This window comes from Apis florea, unplaced genomic scaffold (genome assembly GCF_048593485.1).
Source record: "Apis florea isolate Af1SG1 unplaced genomic scaffold, ASM4859348v1 contig_3184_pilon, whole genome shotgun sequence".
NCBI classification, from domain to species: Eukaryota; Metazoa; Arthropoda; class Insecta; order Hymenoptera; family Apidae; genus Apis; species Apis florea.
The window spans coordinates 424,935-450,451 of record NW_028256717.1 but is presented as its reverse complement, the minus strand read 5'-3'; the positions used below and the strand labels follow the sequence as shown (position 1 = coordinate 450,451).

The 25,517-nt window shown below is 34.0% G+C and overlaps 1 protein-coding gene across 2 annotated transcripts in view; it reads left to right on the top strand.

The window, feature by feature from the left end:
- sns (sticks and stones) overlaps positions 1 to 25,517 on the top strand; it is a 352,986-nt gene that overhangs the window by 320,100 nt on the left and 7,369 nt on the right. For both annotated transcript variants that reach the window (XM_086910434.1, XM_012493365.3), the window contains exons 4-8: positions 15,314 to 15,502; positions 23,382 to 23,561; positions 24,105 to 24,395; positions 24,568 to 24,867; positions 25,325 to 25,461. In XM_086910434.1, the coding sequence (XP_086766560.1) occupies positions 15,314 to 15,502; positions 23,382 to 23,561; positions 24,105 to 24,395; positions 24,568 to 24,867; positions 25,325 to 25,461 (1,097 nt within the window). The remainder of the gene's footprint in view (positions 1 to 15,313; positions 15,503 to 23,381; positions 23,562 to 24,104; positions 24,396 to 24,567; positions 24,868 to 25,324; positions 25,462 to 25,517) is intronic.

Here is a 25,517-nt window from a genome sequence, read left to right as displayed (position 1 = left end):
TTTTTAAATATACATTTTTTAAATTTGCATTTACATGTTATAAAATATTAATACAATTTTGCAAAAAGTTCTCGATTATTCAAATTTTGAATATTTAATACAGAAGAGAACAGAGGAATTTAAATTGAAATATATTACAAAGGGATTGGCCTCTTTCATGAAATATGATAATAATTAATACAGTCTAAACTAAAATAACTAAAATAACTGTATTGTTGAACTTTCATTTTAATATAAAAATATTAAAGGGAAGAAAATTAATATTTGTCGGGTGAAAATTTAAGATTGAACTTGTCCCCGTGATATTTCGATCGGCATTTTCCAAAAAAGGACAAGTCCTCTCTCAGGCCTCCAATTTGATACGAAATTTCTGCATTAAATTTAAATTAATATTTACGAAAGTAAAATACGCAATTGAACTGCACAATTATAATATTTCATCGGCAGAAATATCGCACGGATTGTCAACATCAAGTTGAATTTGGCATACGAATAACAATTATTATTATTCGCGATAATAATTTTGATTTTTTAATTATATTGCGAAATAATTAATTAATAAATCAATTCTTGTTTCTTTGAAAAAGAAGATATTAAGAATCTTTTTTTTGTGTGTGTGTGTTTTTACATAATGTAATTCTGATATATTAGCTCGTTCCATGAAACGAATTCATTTTATTTCACGAACGCATTAAATCTGTCAGAATTTGAAAACGAAATGCGCAGCCAAATAACATATGTACAATAATATTGTACGTCAATTTAAAGTTCGAAGCAAATACAATACGATCGGTATTTTGTCAATTGTTTTGTTATGAAATGACAGATTATCAAAGCCAATCATGAATCAAAACGAAATTCGAGTGTCCTTTTTCGCACGAGTAGTCTGAAGCTGGATATAATGCAATGGAAATTGCTCGTAGCATATTTTATCGATTGAATATGATGGATGATAGATCGTGTATCGAAGTGAGATGATAATATTATACGATTTTAAATATTGATACCAATATTATTCGAGAAGACACGAAAGAGAAATTGGCAAGATCATCTAAAGACTTTAAACAAATTTTTGTGTAGATTAAAATCATCTAATTGCAATAATAGCTTCTCTTCTTTCGCGATAAAAATTTGTTTTTCGCGTATAATAAAATCATCATCCTGATTTTTGAAAGGAACTTGACTTTGAAAGGAAAGACTGTCACGTTTTCAAGTGTTTTCAAACTTATTTTTTTAAATCAAGGAAAAAGTTGAGTAATTGTTACGAAAGTTAGATTCAAGGAGATATCCCTGTTTAAAATTACTAAAAATTTTCCACTTTATCTTTCTATTAAACGTTCATCGTGGTCCTTCATTTTTTTAATACAATAATAGAATAATAAAAAAATTTTTTCGAAAAATTTTACGTATCTTTCAATTTTTGCTTCTAGTTTCTATGCAAACGTGAAATATCCTCTGTATATATTATAAGATTTATTATGGGGAATCATAAATCATAGAATTTCGACTAAACAACACGTACGCGTAAAAGATTTATTAAAAATTCAATCCGCATTCTCGTCCAGGGACGATAAAATATCTTCTTCGAACAATGCTAACAAACAAATTCATTATAATTTCGCTTACACCGGCTAAAAGTAAATACCAATACACGTGACTGGGCTGGCAAAGTAGGGACCAAAACCGGACACCCTCTCCCCTCCCCCCCTGCTTTTTTCCAATGTGCGTCGAATCGCTTCAAAGCGTCCTCCGACGCTCTTTCAATTAATCATCCCCTTAATTGCGACGATCGAACTTTCGCGTTTACGCCTGTGGCTTTTTACGTCGAAAACAAAATACGCGGGCAGAATTTTAATTGGGCGGAGATCTTCTTGTTTAAACGAAAACGCGCTGAACGAGAGCCTTCCTTGTTGTTTTTCCGCGCGATCCTCAATTTTTCCCTTTAATTTCCCTTCTAACGAGGCGGATGGTTAAGAAACTTCTGTCTAAATTTTTTTTTCTTCCTTCGCAATGAATATCCATTCTCACGAATATATCTTCGCTCGTGTTCTTTTTTAGAAATTTTATGTTCCAAGCTGGTCTGTTTACTCCTTGATGTTTCTCGATCGATCACGGTTCTTATCAGAAACTATGCATCCTCATCTTCTAAATTCCGGTGATTTTTTTTCCAGATCTTTAGGAATAATATTTTTGTTCTTTGACCTTTCTTCTCTTTTAGAAATCGCATCGAATTGATACGATTCACACTTTCTACATTAAAATTTCTAAATTTACAATCAATTTAAAATGATTATCTCACAGATACACTGCACTCTTCATGTTATATCGAAATCATATTAAAATTTACAAAGTCACAATTTTTGCATTATAGAATACCATATTGTAAGAGGATCGACTGATGATATATACATATTCTCTCGATGTCCAATGTTTATATTCTTGATCTCGTGCAGTCGAGCATCATTTTGCCTGTTAAAAAGCATGTTACGTTAAAAAAGTTCTATTCAACTTTGTCGTAAATTAATGGAAAACTAGAGTGCATCTGATGCTATCTGATCTTTCGATTTCTCTTAAAAATACATTGTTAACATATTTTCGTATGTTTCCTTTGATCCATCGTAATACTTGGGATGTGAACAGTGACAAACGATAGAAAACACGCGGTTATCGAACGATGAATTTGTGTACACGAGTTTGCGGGAGAAAAATGTTTCATTTGTCAAAGCGACGTTCCCGCTTTGAGCATCGTGGAAGTTAATCCTTTGACGATTAAGTGCCCTTCGTAGTTCGCAAACTACAGGATTTTAATTACTTTATCTCAACCCTTGATGTGTGCAGTGATGTTTTTCAACGTTAAATAATCTCATGTTAAACGATCGTTTATCTATTTATTTATTTATTTATTTATTTTATATTTATTTTTTTTTTTTAATGGATTATCGAGCGTGATAAATGGATGAGGCAAAAGAGAGATGGCATTCATTTTGTAATAAAATATTATAGTATTTATTTTAGAATTATTTCAAAAATTAGTGTTTCGTTTGGTAAATATTAATTGAAGAGTAAAAATAAATATAAAAAAGCTCTATAGGGACCAATTATTTTTTTATTTATCGATAAAATGGATGAAAACTCGTTTTATCGTATTAAAATGTGAAATTTTATTAATTAATAGAAGGAAAGAGATACATGAGAAGATTAAAAAAAAGGTATCAAATCTGTTAATATTAAATTTTCCGCATACTGAATTTAAATTCCATCTCCGTAATATTATATTATATATTCTTAGGTATAATTTAAATTACGTAATATCTATTTAAATTTCGTGTAAAATAATAATATTAAATAATAATATTATAATATTATATAATAATAAGATTAAATTAAAAAATCAATGAGACAAAAGATTCTTTCGAAAAACAATTTTCCATACATTGCACGATGAAAACTAAAAAGAAAACAACGTATCACAATTAACGATTCTGAAAATATCACATAATAATTTAATGAAAAAAATAAAAAGAAAAATAAATCGAATCAAACAGAAACAAATGAAACTCGAAGGAAATGAGAAAATAAAATTTGCAAAAAAAGAAATATATATATTTCCAACGTTCGTTTCTTCAATAATCCGCAATTAAGATATTCTGTCGCGATCGCGATAATCCGTTTTTAGCCTCGTTTAAATTTCCCGCTCAACTCCTCCGCCATGTTTAACAATCTTTTATCGATGCAGATTCCCCGCGATACGATTCTCTCCTTCTCTCAATTACGATTTTCCATTTCGTCGACAAGCTTGGTGACCAGTTAATTCCCTTTCGACGTGGAAACGTCGAAAGTCAAACGTGACAGAGAGGGTGAAGAAGGGATGAAGAGGAGAAGATCGAAGGGGGAAGTTGAAAAGTTGAACGAAGGGGGCAGGAGGTTTGCAGTTTAATCGAGAAAGGGATTTCGTTTGGCAGTGTTTTCGAAACTTTCGAAACCGTTCCCGGCAGAACTCTTGGTTATTATTATGTCAACTAATTACTCTCGTCAAGGAATAATGGCGGCCAGAGTTCTCTAAAAAGATAGATAGACGTGGTCTGATACCAAGAGATTAATTCGAGGAGAGAGGTTATACATTCTTTTTAACAATTATTAATATTAAATCAGCTTTTTTATAATAATTATGATATACTATTTATCGATAATATATTGATAGAATTTTATTGTTGCACGATGGAAAGACAATTTTTATCAATCCTAGTAATCGCAAAAATGAAGGGTATGTATTAATCGCAAGATATTTAGAAGTATAAGAAATTTTACACTATCATTTTGAAAGTAATTTTTTTTTAATGGATATTAATTGTAAGATGTTTACAAAAGCGTAAGGAATTTCGCGGTACGTGGTATTTTGAAAGAAATTGTTAATAAGAATAATGAAGCTCGTTGCAATGAGGTCTTTAGCTAAAGGTCTTTAATCGCGTCTACGCAAATAATCATGAAAAATTCGCACGAAAATTACAGGCGTCGTATATCATCCGTAAAGAGTAATTACTTTTCGTTATGAAGCCAAAATTATATCCTGATAATTCAGAATGCTTTCTTAATCGCCAGAAGGGGAACATACATAATTTTTGGGGAGCTGATTACTCGAGATGGTCGAAACGATATTTTAACATAATCACGTCTATGAAAATTCCTCAAACAGGCTTTACTCTATGATTAAAAGTCAAGCAACGTGTTTTTCGTTAATGAAAAAATTTTTTCTTTTTTTCTTTTTCTTTTTTTTTTTTCTTTATTTACCGGCAATTTTTTCACGTACAGTGAAAGAATTTCAAGGATAAAGAAGCGAATATAATCTTACGAAAGTTATTAGGACCCTGGGTTCATTACACTCATAGAGTATATTCTAAAACATTTCTCGTTGGAAGAAGGAAGAGAAAGAAAGAGAAAAAAAAAATAAAAGAAAATAAAAAGGAAAAAACAGCTATTTCCTTACATCTCGATATTACGAGAGATTCCACCGCAGAAAATTTCACGTTTCCTATCCAATCTTATGTACATAAGAAGTATTCACAGAAGCATTCAATTCATTAACTTGATTACAAGATATAACTGTATTACGTTTTGTTCGATGAAACGTTTCCATGATAAATAGATCTAAAAAAGAAATCGCGGCTTAATGTTGCGTCAAAGCAGCCTTTTGCAATTTTCTTCTCATCGTGAAAAAATGAAAGATCGTGTTATACTGCCTCAGGGTAAGGAGCGGAAACAACTTAATTGCATTAATATTAGCAACTCAGTGATTTGTTTTAAAAAGAAAATATATTACAAATGATGTATAAAATATAAATGCTTCGAACTGATCCAATTATTTGGATTCTGTATTTTTTTTTTTTCTTGATATTTTATCATGAAATAGAATCATGGATTTTGAATTTGATTTTTTTAAACATGAGATATTTTATTTAATGGTGATTGCAAGGGGTTGATTTGTTTCATTGCATTTCGATATGGATATTGGTAAAAGTATTCTATCTTTGAAATATATTTTAATAAAATGAAACAAATAAATAAAGTGAAAATAATATTTTACAATATATTTATGATTGCGAAATTATTGTTATTGGTAAATATTGATATTATGAAAATATTTCAAAAATAATAAGCGATAAGAGTATTTCTGTTTTAAAATAAAAGTTACATATAAATAAAAATTTTAATATAAATACAAAGATACTAACATTTCACGAAATTACCTTGTTAAAATATAAATTTCCAAAAATGTGGAAAAAGAAAAGAGGCAAATAATTGCAAATAATTATAACTCACAAAAGTTATTCTGCAATCCTCTTGAGAAATTCCATATACATTACAACATAGATATAATCACATCCATATATCACGCATGTTTTACATTATTCAACCGCAAACTATTCCCCATCCAAAGAAACTCGAGCTTGTTTCTTTCCAGAATTCCAACCCGTTTCTTCCCCGAGAAACTAACGCCAACAGCTTCTTTATTTCAGAAATTTTTATTACTCCACTCTCCCTTCTCCGCTTCCCTTCTTTCTTTCACCGAAGGAGGAAACGTGCGCTCTGCCACGTGCAAACTTGTTTTCCTTTTTTTTTTCTTTTTTTTTTTTTCCTCCCTCTTTTTTCGATGGTGCAGCGTGTTAATGAGGCCGAAAGTCCGACATTGAATGGTTGAATGTTAGCGCGATGCAAGACCCTCGCGTTTTCATCCCCCTTTTGCTCGCTATTCAGTCTTTGCCTCTATCACTCTATACAACCGTTCGCTACACTCTTTCCTTCACTGTTTGATCACTGTATCCTTTTGATGTTGTTCCCAGACATGTCTGTGTGCTTCCAACTGACCATCGATGGAATATCGATTTTCGCAACCTTTATTTTTAGCAACCATGAAACCATTTTGTTCTGAGAATTGCTGCCATTGAATCGTTTCTTTTTTTTTTTTTTCTTTATCTTACATTACATTAAAATTAATTCTAATGCTAATTTAATGTAATAAAACTCTTGATTAGAACAGTGATTCTAATTTCTCTAATTTTATCGTGATTTTTCTTAGGTAATATTTCGTTAAATGATAAAGTGTCTCGCAAAATACCTTTATTCCAATCCGAATTAATTTATTCCACACGAATCGACATTCCTAAAATTTCGCAACACTTTTGTCCCACGATTCGATCTCTCGGCATAAATCCATCCGTCCTCGAATGGAATCCATGAATTCTCGATTAAACTCGGCCCCTGTTTTGAATATTCACCCATCCCCTGAAATAGATCCCTCGTCTGATCGTTGGCCACTCATCCCGGAAACAGAAACACTCGAGTGAAACGGGAGAAAGGGAGAAGGAGGGAAAAATTGCAAATCAGAATTTCGTTTCGGCCACGACCGTTCAAGAATCTCTTACCTCCTCGGGAAATAGTGGCCGCGCTCTCTCCCCTATAACGATATTTATTAACCGACGCATAGCAATTGACGTTAAACGGCGACAATGCCCGAGACAATGGGTTGAACGTTGAACGAGCTCCGGGACGGAGGATCCTTTTTTTCCTCCCTACAATGGAGATAATACCGCGAATTTCTAGAGCAAATCTTCCGACCGTGCGCCTCTTTCCTTCCTTTCTTTCGATATTTTTCACCCAGTCGCACAAATTTCTTGTTTGAAAAGGCCGGGGGGAGGGGGACGATTATTCTTTATTAAATGTGTATATATATATATATACACCATATACCAAAAACCTTTAATGGTCGGACAATGGACGACGTCACGTTGTTTTCAACGTCGTTTCGAATTCAAAAGGGGGAGGGGTGGGAGAGATGCTGCTGCTTGGTGGAAAACAGTGGTCGGAGGGGAGGGTGAAGTGGATTTTTTCTTTCTAATTACGACATCTTGAAGTCGTAACCACTGCAAGGAAACCGCAGAGGATGGAGGAGGGGATCGGTCGAACGTGTAATTTCGTTTGTCCCTTTGACGAGGATTGGTTTCGGTTCGATCGTTCGATTCGGTGATTTTATTCAGGGCTATTGGCGGTTTAGAAGATTCTTGGAGAAATATCCTCTTTGTATATCCTTTCTATGGCGAGATAATATCTGTTTTTGCATAAAGATCTCTTCTCACGATGTAACATTCTTTTCTCGAGTCGAGATTTTAATCTGTGCACGTAGAAGACAACGAAAGCTGAAGTTATCAATCAAATGCTATAATTCTCCTAAACGGACTTCACTTCGACCAATCTATCTCAAACTTGGAAAAATCTATCTCAAAACTCATCCAAACGTAACCAAACAAACGTTCGTTCAACAAAACTCTTCAAACTGTTCCTTGGAATCAATGAACACCAGTGTCCAACTTTCCCTCGAAAAAAATCGCCCGAACGTGGCCAATTGGCAATCAATCCTTGCCGAACAAGCATCAAGCGACAACAACAGCGCCATCCTCGTAGGGCCGTAGCACGATCCACATGGTAATCGACGCGAGTGGATGTCCCCGCTAAGTAATGCAAAGTGTCCGTGAATAATGCATATGGCGGTTGCTCGTATTCAGGGACACAGGTGTAAGTAACGCATTAACAACCGGCGTTAGAGGCACGGTGCACGCGGTCAGACATTAAAACAGCGTCTAATACACGCTCCTGCGCGGGAATTAAGCCGCGAGAACTTTTCTCTCCGCACCCGTTTCACCCTGTCCTCCTCCACGTCCCTCTCCTCCATCGTGAAGAGGAGGAACCGTTGTTTCTTTCATTCCTCGCGTGCATCGCGCCAGGTACCTGGTAAATACCGTATTCTCGTTGGTACGCCACTGAAAATAAGACGATTGTCCCTCGAAACGAGTTGTTTCCGAGGCAATTCTTCCATTCTTGGCCAACGAAAGTCGAGAGCTGATCTCCTTTTCATTCTTTTCTTACTCTCGTGCTCATTCGAGAACTTTGTATGCAATGCAGCCCGTGATAATGGCTGGGAAATCGATTTGGAAGACATTGTGAGATTTAATTTGCTTGCTTGCTTTGGATCCCATTTTTTTCTTTTTTCGGTCCAATTGCGGTTTTCTTTCTCAAATTTTTAATTTTTATCGAATTAATTAAATTCATCTCGATTCTTCTGTCGTAATTTTTTTTTTGTGAAATATATTTCTTTTCGTGGATAAATAAAAGGTAATAGTTTAATATAAGAAAAGCAATTTTATGTTATTATAGTATTTGAACACCGTATTGGATTCTACATTATCGTTTTCATTTAATACGATCGTTTCAGATACTTTCAAAACATACAATTGTTTTCACAACTATAATAAGTTATTATATCAAGTTAAATAAAATAAAATTTATCGTTATTTTACTTGAAAAAGGATATACAAATAGAAAGAAAATTGAACAAAAATTACTCATGTAAATTTGCAGGAATTTAAAAAGATCTATAAGCGATAAGAAAAGATAAAAATGATAAAAATGGTCCAAACTATTCACATTCCATTAATTACTCCAACAACATCTCATTATCTCTTCAATACAACCGTTCAACCAATCAACTCTTTCTCTCTCTCTCTCTCTCTCTCTCTCTCTCTGTCTCAAAAAGAAAATCAACAACTCGATCGACTGCCACCCAATCAAATCAATCTCGCCCGTCAAACACCCACACCCCCACACCCTTATCCCAAGAAAACATCCCCAACCCTCCCCTCGAAAGCGCAAAAAGCCATCGTGACTCCTGGCAGACGGAAAATAATTAGTTCCCTCCCACCATCCCAGGCAGGAAGTTCACCTCGACGGCCTTTTCTTCCCCCTTCTCGAACGATTCGCGTGCGTAAACCCCTCTCCCCCTTTCGGTTGGAACTTTTCAGCCTCGCTTTGTACATTCAATACCGTTTCGAAATCCCATGGCGATACAGCGCGTTCGCCTCATTCAATTATCACTAAACCCCTGAAAACGGCTCTCGGCTTCACATTACCTCCCCCCAAAACCCCTTCTCGCTGTTCCTATTCTTCCAAACTGCGAAACGCAACGCGTGAATCCACCCACGTTTCATCTGTGCTGCGATCCGACGCGATATTACTAGACTTCCGGCTCAGTGTTCTAGAAAATGTAAAACAGTCGTGGCCCCTCTCGCTCTCGTGGCGTGGCGAAATCACGTTCAATTTTGTTGCTCGCTCGATAGTGTAGAGAGGGAACAAGAAAAACTGAAGGTAGAGTAGGGGAGAGGGGATGGAAGGTGAAAAGAATGCGAATTGCTTCATCCGCGTTGCATCTGACGGGGGCGGCGGCCAATCCGTGATGCATCTTCCATTGGGGGTTTTTTTCTTCTTCCTCATCGGATCAGTTCGTATTTTCTTCTTGGATTTCTGTTTTTATTAGACGGTGGATTATTTCTATTCCTTCTTTTTTTTCGTCTTTTTGTTTTCTGCACGATCGTTTTGGTTTGGAGAAGCGGAAGTGAATTGGATCAAGGATGAGATAATCGATGAGCAGATCGTTTCGTTGTTGGTGGGAACGTGAAATATCGGTTTTTAGAAAGAAGATTTGTAAAATTGTTCAGAAAATTTCATTCGTGAAAGTTTTCTAGAATAAGAATGTTCAAATATTTGTTTCCACCGTGACACTTAGGGGGCGAAGAAAACGATTGGAAAAACGAGATACCTTTTCTTTTCTTTTTTTTTTTTTTTTTTTTTTTATAAACAGTTTGATAGGATAATAAATTTCGAGTAAAATGGTTTAAGTGATTAAATTTCAGAGAACCGAGGGAAACAGTTGCTATTCGAATATTCGATTACGGAAAAATAGTGGCCGGAGCTGCAATTTCCGACGTTTCAATCTACTTCTACATTTACGTTATTTGATCGGTGTATCGATGGTACTCTTTCTCGTTTGAAATACACGTTTTCTGTTGGTGCGCGGTGAACAACCCCGTGGATTTCGCTAATTTCTCGTATCTCTACAATTTCACTTGTAATTTGAGCAAATTTTTTAGAACCGTTTAAATTTCAGAAATTTATTCAAATATTATAATTTAATATTACGTTGAACGAGTTTAACGATACCGTGAATGTATATTAAACTTACGTTTTTCATTAAAATAAGATAAGTATTTATTTTGAAATAATAATACAAAATAGTTCTATAAATTCTTGATTTCTTCAAAAATTTATATTCAATATAAAATTAATCCAACTGTTCTGTTAAAAGGAAGGAAGAAGCTTGGTAAGAAATAATAACGTAAAATATTATTCTATAATTCTTGATTACACTTTCGTCAAAAGTAGGGAGAAAATTTATTACTCGATCTAATACCTTCACGAATAAATGTACACCTATATCCGTTAAGAATGAAGAAGAAAAAGTTCGCTCTCTACGAAGCAAGAAATAACGGGATACAGACGGAGGAAGCTAACAATGATATAATACCGTTACGAAGGAAGGGGTACAGGGGTGAGATTAGCGAGAAGGTTGAGAAAAGAAGCGGCCGTTTAAGTGGCGACAACGGATACGGAGAATGGAAAACACGGTCTCCGTTTAATGCTGTTATCATGGTGGACAACGAAAGGAAATATGGCGGCTATTATTCGCTGAATACTTTTACCTTGCCGCGTATTTCTCCGTTCCTTCTCTTCAGGATGCACTTGGCATAGAGGGAACATCCTTCCACCATTGCTTTTTACTCGTAGGAGAATTGTCGAGCATTTTAAGAGCGTAAATTATAGAAATCGAGAAGTAAAAAGTAATCTTTATTTTTCCTCGTACTAGAAATGGATGCTTCTTGCATATATAAATGCACGTTTCATAAGGCTTAGACAGATGCTTATAATTACGTATAACGCAATAAGAAATATATCTCAATAAAAATCACGTGGACAGTTCCAGTTCTATTAATGATAACATTTCAAGATACGGAGAAACCAAAAATTATGATGATAATAATATTATTAATAAAATATATTAAAATATGTACACGAATTATAATTTGGACTTAAACGTAATAAGCTTATGTTTAAAGTTACCAAGTAACTTATGGAGTGTATATCGTCGGACCTGACTGTTATCGATGGCCAGGGTTTGGGATTCCTCCGTCCAGAAATTAGGACTGTAATACGATAAATTTTCACGAGCGAGCGGAACCGACGGTTGAAAAAGCGTAACCTCGTTTGTCCACCGGAAGTTTCGCCGGACGAGAGAAACGAGTGATAAATTCGGTAATTGAAGAAGGTTACTTACCCCGCCACTCGTTCACCCCCTGTTTCACGTGGATGAGAGAAGGTGAACGAGCGTCGAAGAAAGAAGATGGAAATGATTTGTCACGTTGATGAAAATATTCGGAGATGCGTATATCGATGAATGGATGATGTGGAGTTTTAATTGAAAACATAGCCATTGTGAATTTTTTTTTTTAACTTATTAATTTATGGTTTATTTGTGAAAAATTTTCAGAATAATTTTTGTATTCTTTTTTTTAGTAAGTGTAAATCATAATTTGTTCAATTTTTTTTTTTTTTAAATTTTACGTCTCGAGTTTGATAAATGTAAATTGTAATTTATCTGACTTTTAAAAAAATTTTGATATCCTTTGTTTAACAGATATAATTTATGATTTATTTAACTTTGGAGAAAATATTTTTTCATATATTTTATGCATTTTTTAACAGGTAAATTTATTTTTTACAATTTGGATTCTTACAATTCTTAAGTAAAATATCGTTCTTCTCTACAAATGTTCGAAAAATATTGTAATATGTTTATATTAAAAAAAATCAAGTGTTAAGAAGAGGCAGGAAATTATGAAACTTAATAATGCAATCCAATTACCCTCTGTGTAATAATTCCGATATATGAGAACTAACATGTTAGAGAAAATTTATTTATACATATACTTAGAAATTTATATTGCAAAGTTTAATGTCTCATTTATAACATAAAAATGATTCGAAGTAATTAACAATTATCGTTATAATTATGTGAACGTAGTTATATCGATGGGCCATTAATTATTTATCATCAATCTAAAAACTTCCTCGTTATAATTAGATTTTGCGTTTTTTTTAATTAAAAAAAAAAGAGGGGGAAGCAAATAAATAATATAAAATCCTTTGCCTTATCGATTTTTGTATCTAAATTACAACATGCAGAATTTTATATAAAACTTTTGAAGCTCAATTTCGTTTTTCTTTTATATTAATCTACGCGGATCACCTTGTTACCCCTTGTTTTATTTTTTCATTCAACTAATTTGTTATTTTGACAGTTAAAAATTAAAACTTTTTAGCTCCAATTTTTCAACTTCATTAGTGTTTTCATTCCAATTTTTTGCAAAATATTCTCCCTCAGAATTTTTGTCTTCATATGTATACCACATTCGAGACAACTTAAGAATTTATCATAAATGGATCTACCCTTTTCTTGCTGCAACACTCTCAATTCTGAATAGAGTTTGAACGCTATGGATATCGAAAAATTCCAGCCAAGGGGAATAAATTTCTCTTAAGTTCTCTAAAGTTCTCTTAACGAACTTGTAAAAGAAACGAACTTTCGAGCAAAAATGGATGATAATTCTGCCCTTTCTTCTCGTGAAAATTCAAAAGTTATATCGAGGGGTTAATTTCCTGCTGGCTAACGCGATACGTGCCAGAGAGACGAAGGTACGTGCATGAAGAATTCCATGAAGAGTAACCGTCGAATCAAGAGCTACTTCCAGCTCGTCAGTGCGTATTAGAGGTTGTGGTTGGTCGGAAACGCATTTTCCAATGTGAAAACACCACTATTCTAGATGGAAACTCTTCCTGGAAGCCGGTGAACCGATCGAAAGCACGTTGCATCGGACCAAATGAAGTGGCAAATAACCGTTATGTCGAAGTTTCCTGGTCAATGCGTTTGTATTTCCTTTTCCTCTTTCCTATTTTACCCTCTCTTATCGTCTCTTTCTCTTCCTCTGCTCTTCTCGTTTTGACCTTTCGGGCCATTTCTAAAGCAAAAACGTTCCCTTATTTTTTATGAACGATCCTCTTCCACTCCATACTGTTCATCGATCTTTCATCTGTCTCTAACCGAGGTTTATGGAAAGAAAAATCAAAGTTTTGAAAAAGGGAGGCAATGATGGATAAAAGAAGAGAGACATTGAATGTTTAATACTGTTGAAACAAGTTTCACGAGAGTGGAATGAAAGTTTCGAAATTTCAAAATTCTGACAATATGAATTTTTATCTAAAATTTTTTATTTTCGCGCAAAATATTTAAAAGCATGTTAATATCTTTATCAAATACACTTTTCGATATGTTAGAAATTTGCAAGGAACAAAATTATTATCCGTTTTCAGGGAACTTTAATATAAAAGTTTCGTTCGCTCGAAATACGACCGTGGACCGTGATTTCTCGAAAGAATCATTTGGATTATAATTTTTCTTCGTTTCCCCCGGTGTTAAGAGAAACGAAATGGAGTGAAACTAATTTTCGTTCGGTCGAAGGAAACGGCCGTTTATATTTAGTTAAACGCTATCCGCGAGCGTATCTGGAACAAGGTATTAATAATGCAAAACGAGGAAAAAGACGCCGTACGTTTACCCGTTTACTGGCATAGTTCTATCGATTACCGGATGAATCGATAGAAGGGAAATTGTGTTTACCTCGCGCGTAATGTGAACGTTTTGTTCTTTGTACTTACACATACGATTATTGGTTATCGTATCGAGAAAAGCTTCATTGAGTATATATTTTGTTATCTAGGAAATCTCGAAGTGTTCTATTTTGAACTCGTTTAATTTAAATTTAAAGAGAAATGTCTTCTTTGCTGTTGAATTATTCGAAATAGGGAATTGATCGTTATATTTCCTTTACTTATTCGTGACAGTTTGGATTAAGTTTTGAAACGGGTGTTCTAAATTTTAAAAATCTCGCCGTGAGATGGAATGTCACTTGTCAAAATAATTGATCCAAATTAAATCATTAAGTTATTAATTATATGCGGATTAAATTGAATCATGAGATATCTATTCTGAATTCACCGTTCGAATAAATTCTTCTTCGAAAAACGGTGGATTTTTATTTGGAATAAAAATATTTTTCAACTTTTTTTTCTCGAGATTAAAATGGAAGAATTAATTATCTCTTAATTTTTGCAATAATACCCATAGTTTGATAAATAAATTTTGTTTGTTATTTCATTATGTAGACGAATATTTGTAAGATTAAATGACGAATACATTATCTTGATATTGTAAATAACCGTGTCATATTTTTCGTTATGATAGCAACTTCCAAAGACCACATTGACGTTAGTTAACCAAGCGCTTCGAGCATGTGAAAAGTGGTTTTCTAGGTACGCGTCTGGCTTGTACTTTCCCGTATGTTTGTTCCAGCATAGAATCCTTCGTAAAAAAAAAAAGCGAGCTTAAGCGTAGCGGAGAAGTTACTTTTTAGCTGAAACTTTTGAAGAACAGTTTTTTGTGAAGTTTTTATATAACCGTTCCGTTTCTTTATAACAAAAATATCTTCTGTGAAACTAGAATAGTTGTTTTTATTCAACTTGACAAGTACACACAAGAGCAATATTTCTCAATTTCGCTTAGCTGAATCCATTTATATAAAAAAAAAAAAAAAATGAGATCGTATCTCAAGATCTTATATTCAAGAATTACGATAAAAATAATGTTATTATTCAAAAATTGTGATCAAGATCTGCTAATTTTTTCTATCATTAATCTTGTTTTAAATTAAAATATAACAGTTTGCAATGAAATTCTAAAAATCACATATATGAATATAACATCTTAAATATTAAATATAATTGTTATTGACAATATCTTTTGTCCTTTCTGTTGCAGCGCCGCCGCAGAAAGTGGAGATCAGCAACCATCCGAACAAGAAGAAGATCGAGGTGAAGGTTGGAGAATCTCGTCGTTTGGAATGTGTGGTACGATCTGCGAAACCTGCAGCCACGATTACCTGGTATCGTGGAAACATTCAGATCAAAGGGGGTGAAACGTCGACCACACCGATTTCCATCGAGGGTGGTGAGTGAATTCATAGTTTATTCTTATTCTTTCAATTGTTGAAATTTGGAATTTTTAAGGAATATTTCGTTAAACGATTCGATGAGAAATGTATACGTTAATCAACAGATTTTGATATATTAAAATAACACGAAATAAATAGATTGTGTCACGAAATTCGACAAAATAGATCGGCCGGAAATAATTGACAGAATCCTGACAGTCGGGACAGTAAACGAGACGAATGAGTTTTCTTGTCGAAATTAAATTCAATCCTTGTACAATCTTCTCGAGCTATGATTAATCTTTGTTTACTTGAATCCAGTGAATTACCAGTTAAATTCCATTTTCAAATTTCCTCTTGTTAGTCAAATTTAGGAATTTAAGAAGATTTCTCCTTTAAAAAAGAATATACCATTCTTTCATTTTATCATCGTTTGGATGAATATTTAGTATCAAGTGTTTCTCTACGGATAAAATTAAAACAGTATGTAATTAATTAACATAGAAGAACTTCAACTATTTCATCGTATCGCATGTTACAAAATTCATGAATGAAATTTTAAATATTATTATAAGTAATTAAGAAGATATAAACAGTTTCTTCCATATCTGAGAAAATGTTATAGAAACATTTATAATAGAATTCTAAAAATATCTTTAGAATATTAAATTAATATTAAAATAACATTTATAACAACCATTTAAAAAGGGATTTGTTTCAAAGGAATTTTTCTAAATCTTATTCTTAGATGAACACAATCTTACTGTTAACCTTCCAAAAAATGAATTTGGCATTATCTCCTTTTCCTCAGAAGTAACATCAATTCTCATTAACTCGGATCAATTCCTCCCACCTAATACACACATTCCAAGACCTATCCCAAACCCTTCATCCCTTTCACGCAACCGAGGTACAAATTCCTCCAGTATTAATCCCCCACCGAGTCAATCGATCGTTGCACAAAAGCGCCGCTTAAAGTGGATTCCCCTGTGTCGATTTGCCCGGATCCATCCCTCTTTAATCCATTTTTACCGACAATTAAGGCCGGCGAACGTAGACGTTGCCCTAGCTTCGACAAGAACCTACGAACGAGAATTCCTATTCGACTCGGTGGATAAAAAAGAAAACAAAAGGGGAGGGAACAAAAGGAATAGAAGGAAACAGGATTCTTCTTAGCTCTCCCCTGGATGGGAGAGGAAGGGACAGGAAGGAGCGATTCTCAAACGGCGAAATCGCCTTCTGCCGGGCGTTATATCGATCCTCTCCCTGAACAAGGGAGGCGTATAGCCCCGAATAAAAAGGAGAAACAACGTCGAACAGACGTCGAGGGGGAAGGGGGAAAGGTTACAAAAGATGAGTGGCGCGGGAGAGTGGAGAAACGATAGGCGTCGTGACACGAGGGAAAGGAGGGCATAATGGTTCGACGAGCAAAGATCTTCTCCGCCTGTTATTTCCCCGCTTTCTTCCACGCTATTTTACGTAATAATTAAATGAATATGAAACAGAGACGCGGTGGTTAATAACGTCGGGCTCGTTATCTTTATTCAAATTTCGCGACCGTGCCGTTGTCGTGATTTAATCAATCCTAAAGTTTATAAACCGGTCGGATAGATACAAGGAGGGATGCCGGGGGAACGAGAATGAGAATCGAATGGAATGAGTATCGGTATTGGGAGAAGTAGTTTGGGTTGAAGTTCGATTATTATTGATCGAGAATAGGGAGTGATCGGCGAACCGTTTGATGAATCCTCTTGTTGTGTTCTACTATGGATTTACGAATTGGATAGAAACGTTGTGTACGTTGAATACGTTGGGATGTACTTTAAGTGAAATCAGTTAAGAATGATTTTTCCAAATATTTATTGCGAAAATGATAGTTTAAAGTGAGAGAAAAAATTAATACCTAAACAAACTTAATGATTTAAATTCTTACTTCTTCGTCAACTCGAGATTATCAAATCTTTTTTAAATTGAAAGAGGAAATCTTATCTATTTATTTCACAATATTATCACGCAAATTCCTCAACTTATTTCCCCAAAAATGAAAAGACAAGGAAAAGAATGACCGAAAAACGTATACGCGAGAGCTAAAGAATTTTGCGTCACAGAATCCACGTCCAAAAACGACGTAATACAACGAGTCTGGAAAAAAAGATGGGGGAAAAAAAATAGAAATTTTACGAAATTTTCATCGCAAGCAATCTCGCGGCTAAGAGGAAGTGACCGTGTTTCGCGTATTTTTACGTTTGCAACAAATACAGGTGGAACGAGGATCCGGAACAAAAGGTTGTACGAAATTCAGGTCGCGAACCAGCTTTGAAAAGCGGCGCTTAAAACTTCCCTTCGACTTTTCTCGGACATTTTTTGTCAAAGTGGCCACTCGCTTTGCCGGATTCGTCAAAGAACATGTCCTGAAGACCGTGTCATCGTTCTATGCTATCCTGTACTTGTTACTATCTTTTCTAAGGAATCAAAACCGTTTTTGAATGAAGAACCTTAGATCCTCTTCGAATCCAAATTGTATCATTATACGTGTAAAATTTTTCCCACTTTCTTCTACACGATCCCTTTGTTTTTTTCTTTTCCTTCCAAAATCGAGAGGTAACTTCGAGACGTATCTCGCGACTGATTTTTTTTTTTTATGAATTTGAAGCTTGAAATTTGTGCTTCCATCAAGGGAAAATTGATATCCTCTTGTTCAGATTAGTCAAGTTCTTGAGTTTAAGTTTGCGCTCGTACGAGTCTAATTACTTGTCTTGTAGTCTGTTTGAGTTCGGGTGACCTGACTTTGAGTGATTAATGGAAAATGGATATATATGTAAGGAGGAGCTGGTGGCTGCTAAAGTGTATGCAATAACGAGAGTAACAAATTGTTGGAAGTTTTAAAAAATATTGATTGGATAGGGGAGTCGGTTCGTTGTTAAGTAGAATTACGTAGATTTATTACTTAGGAAAATTAGTTTAGCAGCAACAAAGATATTTATCTTTAATTGTGTAACTAATAACACAACGAATAATGAATTTTTTGAAGCAATATAGTTTGAAAATTCAACGTAACAGGAAATTACTTCGCGTTCTTCAATTTATTATTTTTCTACTTTTAAAGACGTACAAGTTAAAATGTCGAATGTCCCGAGCAAAATTTTTGTTTAAATGTTCTTTAAATGTTCCCAATTTGTGCCAAGATCGTTCGAAATCGGTTAACAATCGGTGAATTGGGCAGAAAGGGTGGATGAGGGTGGATCGATGAGAATCAAGTACCTGATCCTCTTGATTCTTAACATAAACCCGATCTCTCACGAGGGCGCGACAAGTTAAGAAAGATCCACCCCATAATCGTATCCCCAAAGCCCCAAAGACAAATTCCGACGTGTAATCGTTCAAATTACGACATTGTTCCGCAGGCCACATTTATCCGGTGGATCGTCTGGAACGTTGGCGTAAAAAGTGCCGGAACTTTCTCTTCGCTTCTTCCTTGGCGCAGTTCAAATCATTTTTCCGGGGAGGGTTGTTTTAATATTTAAACGAGGCCACGCTATATTCTTCTACCTAGTGTTTTTTGAAAGCACACCAGAGGATAACTTAATAGAGTGTCTTAGTTGCTCCATTATATCCTTTCCAACAATGCACTTCCATTCGTCTCTCTCTCTCTCTCTCTCTCTCTCTCTCTCTCTCTCTCTCTGCTCGCTCGCTCGCTCGCTCGCTCGCTCTTCCTTTTAGATCGATCTCCCTTGTACATTCCCCTCCTCCACGATCCCATATTCCCGTTCTTTTCGTGCTGCTCCAACATAGTTAACGTTTCATGATCCCCAGGGTCGTAACTATGGTTTGCAGTACTTGTTCCACCAGCTTGAAAGTTTTATCTACAGCCGTACAGGCTGCGTGAAGATTTTTCGTTCGTAATTCGCCTGGCTGGAACGATAAAGGCCACTCCACTGGTCCATGACGACGATATTAATTGCAATTGCTTCTCTCTCGTCGTTTAATCCCCTCTCCTCTCCCCCCTCCTCCCTTCCTTTCGCCTCGTTTAACGTCGTTTCTCGACGACGAATCAATCGTTCGAAAAATAAAAGAAAAAAAGAGAAAGAGAAAAGAATGCGTTTCGTTCCTTTGATCAATTTTAATCAGTGATAAGATTAGTGATAATAAGAGGAGAAAGGGGGAGAAGAATGAGAGAGGAAAGGGAAGCTGAATATGCACGGGAAGAAAATGCACGTTTTTATTTATTAACGATGAAAGTACTTTGATTCTAGGAAACGTAGTTCGAAAGCGATCTTGAAAGAGATTTATTAATATCAATTCGAGTCCTTTTTTATTCTTTTCTCTTTTTTTTTTAAATTTACGGTAAATGTAATGTTTCATCTCTGACATTCTTTCACCGTGTTTTTTTTTTTTTTTAGCCTTTGACAATAGAAAAATTGTGTGAAAAAATTATGACAATATGTTGATTATTGTGTATATATATATATATATATGAAAGAATTGAAAACATGGATGAAAATTTTATTATATGATATTAATAATTCTTGAATCTTAAGAAATTTAATAATAACTTGAATTTATATTTCTTTAATTAAATTCCAAATATTTAATATCTTGTATTCTTAAAAAAAAAAATTCATATTTTTTATTTCTCTATAGTATCCAAATCCAATCATATAGATGTAAAACTAATCAAAAATACATACATCTCAATATATATAAATGCTAATTCCAAATATTATTTGAGTATTTTTAAAATCGTTCGAATTTATCATTCAATTTATCAGAAGAATACGACACGTTCTAATTCCCTTTACGACCAAGAGCTCGTTATCGCGTTAAATATAACAAATAGACACGAGAAAATGATATTTCACGATATAACGCGTAAGAAAAGAATAGAATACGGAGGGAGGGAAAATGCAAAAATGGAAATGGAAAGATATCGAGTTCCGACAAATATTCGCTCGTGAAATAATCGCGAGATAACAAGATTTTTGTACTTCGGTGTATTACACTCGAGAGACTGGCCCCGCTAATTTATTTACAAGAGGAATCATTTGTTACACTCCTTAACCCGAGGAGAAATTATCCCCTTCTCCTCGTTAGAATATATGGATGAAAATAATTTTCATTTAAAAGAAAAGAAAATTGGCCGTTGACTGTGAAAATACTGTCGCGACTGGGAAATTGGAGTTCCTTGAAAAAATTAAAAATCAACACGATAAAATAGAAAATGGAAAATCCTCTCGTTTCGTGTACCCTCGGTTGATCGAACAAAATTTTCTGTCCACGATCAGATTTCTTCTTAAAATCCTGAAAATAATTCCTGCACGTGTCTCGTTTCGAATTTCTCTCTCTATATCGATAAAGGAAAAATAAAGATGAATTTATTAGAAAATTCCTTAAATTATTAGTGATTTTTTTAATTACAACGAATTTTAAAACGGATTAAAAAAATAATAAATGAAAATTAATGAAATATCGTTAGTGAGATTGATCGAAATTTCTCGATTTTAATTCCATCAGGGAATTCGAATGCCTTTCTCGTCCGAACTCGAGAAACATTCTCGTTGCCTGTTCAGTCAGTCGGATTTCATACTTTGAGACAAAATTTCGGTGGTTTACGACTAAGTCTCCGAGTTAGTCTACTTCTAATTGCACCCATGCAAGTTCTTCCTGTCGTTTGCACATGCTCCACCACGTCGTGAGTTACGTATTGGTTTCTAAATCGATACGCGCTTTTCATTGATCGCATTCCTATTACCTCTGCTCCTTTCACTAAATCAGTGGTAGCTTCAGCTGTCTAACTTTATTAACAATTATAACTAATGATACTGGTGGAATTAAAATTGCAATATTGCTGAGACATGTTTTAATTAAAATTATATTTTACGACAATTCTCTGTTTTAAATTTGCAATTTTTTCTTTTATAAATGTTTTATAACGAACGGTTAGATAATTTGTAAAAGTATCTCGAAAAGAAAGGAAACCTTATATATTTAATAATATCAATAGAATTTTAGTGAAGATTTCAATCAATATTTCGTAATTTTTTTCAATGTTATTAAATAAAGTATATTTTCGACTTCGAGTAAAATCGTCATAGTGAACAAGATATAATTTATGGTGAGAATTACATTATCCATTAACTAACGAAATAGTCGTATAATTAACATCAAAAGCAGGTTGCAAGACAATCGTTTAATTAATATTGAAAATAGTCGACGATAATTTTCATATCTCTGTACGTCGTCGAGGACAGGTATCAATTAACCAAACACCGATATCATTAAATTTAATTAATATCGGACAGTCGACTTGGAGAGTGAAATACTTAGTAAAATTATTAATCAACGAATGTTTCAAGATCTTTAATATATATCGTAAAATTCAGAATTTCCAATTTTTTAATATATAATCTTTCTACTTCAATTGTGTAATTCGAATAAATAGCAATAAGAATGTACTCTTATTTGTTATTTGCAACTGATTATATTTGCCACAAATAAATTTCACGATAAATTAACAAATAAATTCCAAACAAAGATCATTTCGAGGTACCAGGCAAATTTGCATAAAGCCACGTTGAGCATGATATAATCGAAATTCTCACTGTTTCGATTAAATCTTAAATTATATGCGTCGTTTTAACAATTCGAGTTGACCCGAATTTTTAACAAGTATCGATTAAAAATGAAAATAAAATAAAAAAAAACAGAAATTTAAATAAATAAGATAGAAATTGACGATGAATAATTTATAGAATAACTTGTCCCAGGTGGAATTAAAGGTGAAACATCAAGAACAAAATCGTATTTCATAGTGACGCTCTCGCGTGTTACATTTAATAGCATCGTTGTGGAAGGCTTCTGAAAATTAATAGGTATCGTTGTTTCAGGTAAAAGCCTGTCCGATCTTATTTCATTATTTTTATATATAATGATTTAACAGTATTTCGAAAACAATCGATAATAATCAATAATGTGAGTAAATATAATTGAAACGTGGTGTCAAAAATTTGAAAAACTTTAGAGAGAAAAGTTAATTTTTGTACTGTTAGAATTCATTGGAAATTTGTAATTTTTTAAAGCTAAACTGGCATAGTTTCAGAATATTCAGTACAGAATATATCACTGTTAAAAATTTACTTTTTACAAAAATATTTTATAGATTTTATTTTATTTACGATTAATAATATAAATATCTTCATTGTGAACAAATTATTCTTCTTTTTCTGCGTGTTTCATTTAAATAACATTACTATATTATCAAAAAATTTTTATCATAAGGATAATTTATGTTGAATCTTAAGGGAAAGATCGTATAGGAAAGAAGACTTCAAAGTGCATGATCCTATAGAAATAAATTTAATTTAAAGTTTTCTTAATCTATGGTATCTTTGGAGTAAGCTTTAAGAGGATCTACTTAGTTTTATGGGAACATGTGTATGTACATTTTTATAAAAGATGGATGAGAGTTCGCATTCGGACAAGATAAAAAGGGAACATGAGAAAATCGACCCAAGAGACGTTAAATTACACAAGTCACGAAAAAGGTCCTTTTATTTGATAACCTTTCTACGTCTCTTTTTTTTATTGAATGTAACATGCAAATGTATACTATTGGTTACTCTAAAAAATATTTCATCATATTATTTTCATAAAATAACGAATAAATTTAAAAAGATACGATGCAATTTAATAATTCATAATCAAAGTTGTTTAAAATATTTATTCATATAAATTTATATTCTAAGTTTAAATTTTTGTTAATGAAATATTAATAGAAATTGAATGATATCAAGACATTTTTGGTATTAATTGTAAGAAAATACATATTTCTAACACTTTTTACATCTTAGAATATTCTCTAGAATATTATATAAAATTATGATTTACCATTTGTTTTAGACAAAGAAGTACAAAAGCCAGGTGAGAACAAGAAGGAATTACTCAAGTACGACACCCACGGTTCCATCATCATTGTTCCCACTGCTGATGACAACGACATGGATTATACTTGCGAAGCTAATCACCCTGCATTACCCTACAGTATGCCTTTAAGAGCAACCATCAAACTTTCTGTTTTCTGTGAGTACAATTTTCGAAAATCATATATTAATATTAATATTAATAAGAAGAAACTCCATCGTATCTAGTCATTTCTAAGTGTGAAAATAATCGCGTACCAAATTAAACCAAATCCAATTAATAATCCTGATCAAGGAACTTGAGGAAATGTTACGACAAATTAGTTAATTAGTAATCGTCTAAATTATATCGATCATTACATCACCGATTTATTGGCTCATTTGTCTGACTCATTAATTACTAAAACTAGAACGAAATTATCCTCGTGATAATTACAATTATTTCTACTTACGCGTGATAATCAATCAGCGCTATATATGAAGCAGAAGAAGAATCCATCGAACGATTGCGATACGACCTGACATGTTAATTTTACACGTCGCTATCCCTTCTTCGCCTCTTCCGGTTTGAAACTTTTATTGAGAAACTTTTTCCATTACTAAAACAACGAGAACAGATCCCCATTCTTTGTCCTATGTATGTATTCTTTTTTTTTTTTTTTTTTTTACCTCGAAACTTTGCATGATCGAATCATTTTTCCAGATCCACCCACTATGCCGTACATCGAAGGTTACACCGAGGGTGAGACCGTGAAACGTGGACAGCAATTGGACCTGACCTGCCGATCTCGCGGAGGAAATCCACCTCCCCAAATATTCTGGTACAAGAACAACGAAAGGATCTCATCACCCTACAGGAACGAGGGCCACTTCTCTGAGAACGTGTTGTCCATTACTGCAAAAGCGCAAGATAATAACGCGAGATATAGATGCGAGGTATTCAATATCATGAGCGTGGAACCTTTAAAAGTGCACGTGGATCTGACTGTACTTTGTAAGTATTTTTATCTCGTAATTACACAAAAATTACACGTTTTTTTCTTAACTTAGATATTTGATTATAAAATATAAATTACTTTAATCATTCTCCATTTTCTTACGTCATTTCCACACGTTTCACGGCCAGGAAGAGAACTTCAATTCGAATTACAATTATTTTTCCCCAGTCGCGCCATCCGGAGTGACGATCACCGGGCCAACAGAAGCGAAAGCCGACGAACAAGTGGTGATCACCTGCACCACGGAGAACTCGAATCCTCCCGCGGATATCAAGTGGACAGTGGACGGTCACAATTTCGAGAGCAACGCTTCTAGAACGGAGCCAGCTCCCGAAGGTGGTTGGATCACCACGTCCAACGTAACGTTCAACATAAATCGCACCAGTCGCAGTATAGTCGTGATATGCGACGCGTCTAACGTGAAACTGACCGAGAACGTCGTCAGAACCCACACCATAACCGTGATTTGTGAGTAACACGCAATTCTGATGTGTACAAGGACGGATGTAATTAAACGAATGAACGAAATGTAAACATAATCTGGAAGAGTGATGTGGACGGAGTTTGAGATTAATATATACGAAACTAATACTAAGACTTGGCGTGTCTTGTCAGTTTATCCGAGATCTACGAATCTGAATCGAGCATGAAATATTCGAACACGAATCTTGAATATATCTATAAATGTAATACGAACTTATTGGACAGAATTAATTTCATCGATTCGTAGAATCTATAGTTTCGTGTACAAAGTTTCTCTGTTCAACTCGAACCATGTAGAATATTATCCTGATACATCTTCTGCGATGCGTTTTGTCGGGTAATTTGAATGTCTTGTAATGTCTTGTAAGATACTACGATATTGTGTCTTGTCCAGTAGATTGTATCTATTATACGACGTTAGTTTATATTTGTTTTGCGACAGATCCACCGTCGAAACTTAGTATCACCGGCTACGAGGAAGGAACGACGATTGACGCAGGAACGGTACTGAGATTGTTGTGCACCGCAACTTCTGGAAATCCACTCGCCACGTTGAGTTGGTACAAGAATGATAGAAAGGTGAATATAATTCTTGATCATTATTTATATATAATAGTATTTACAAATAATGATTA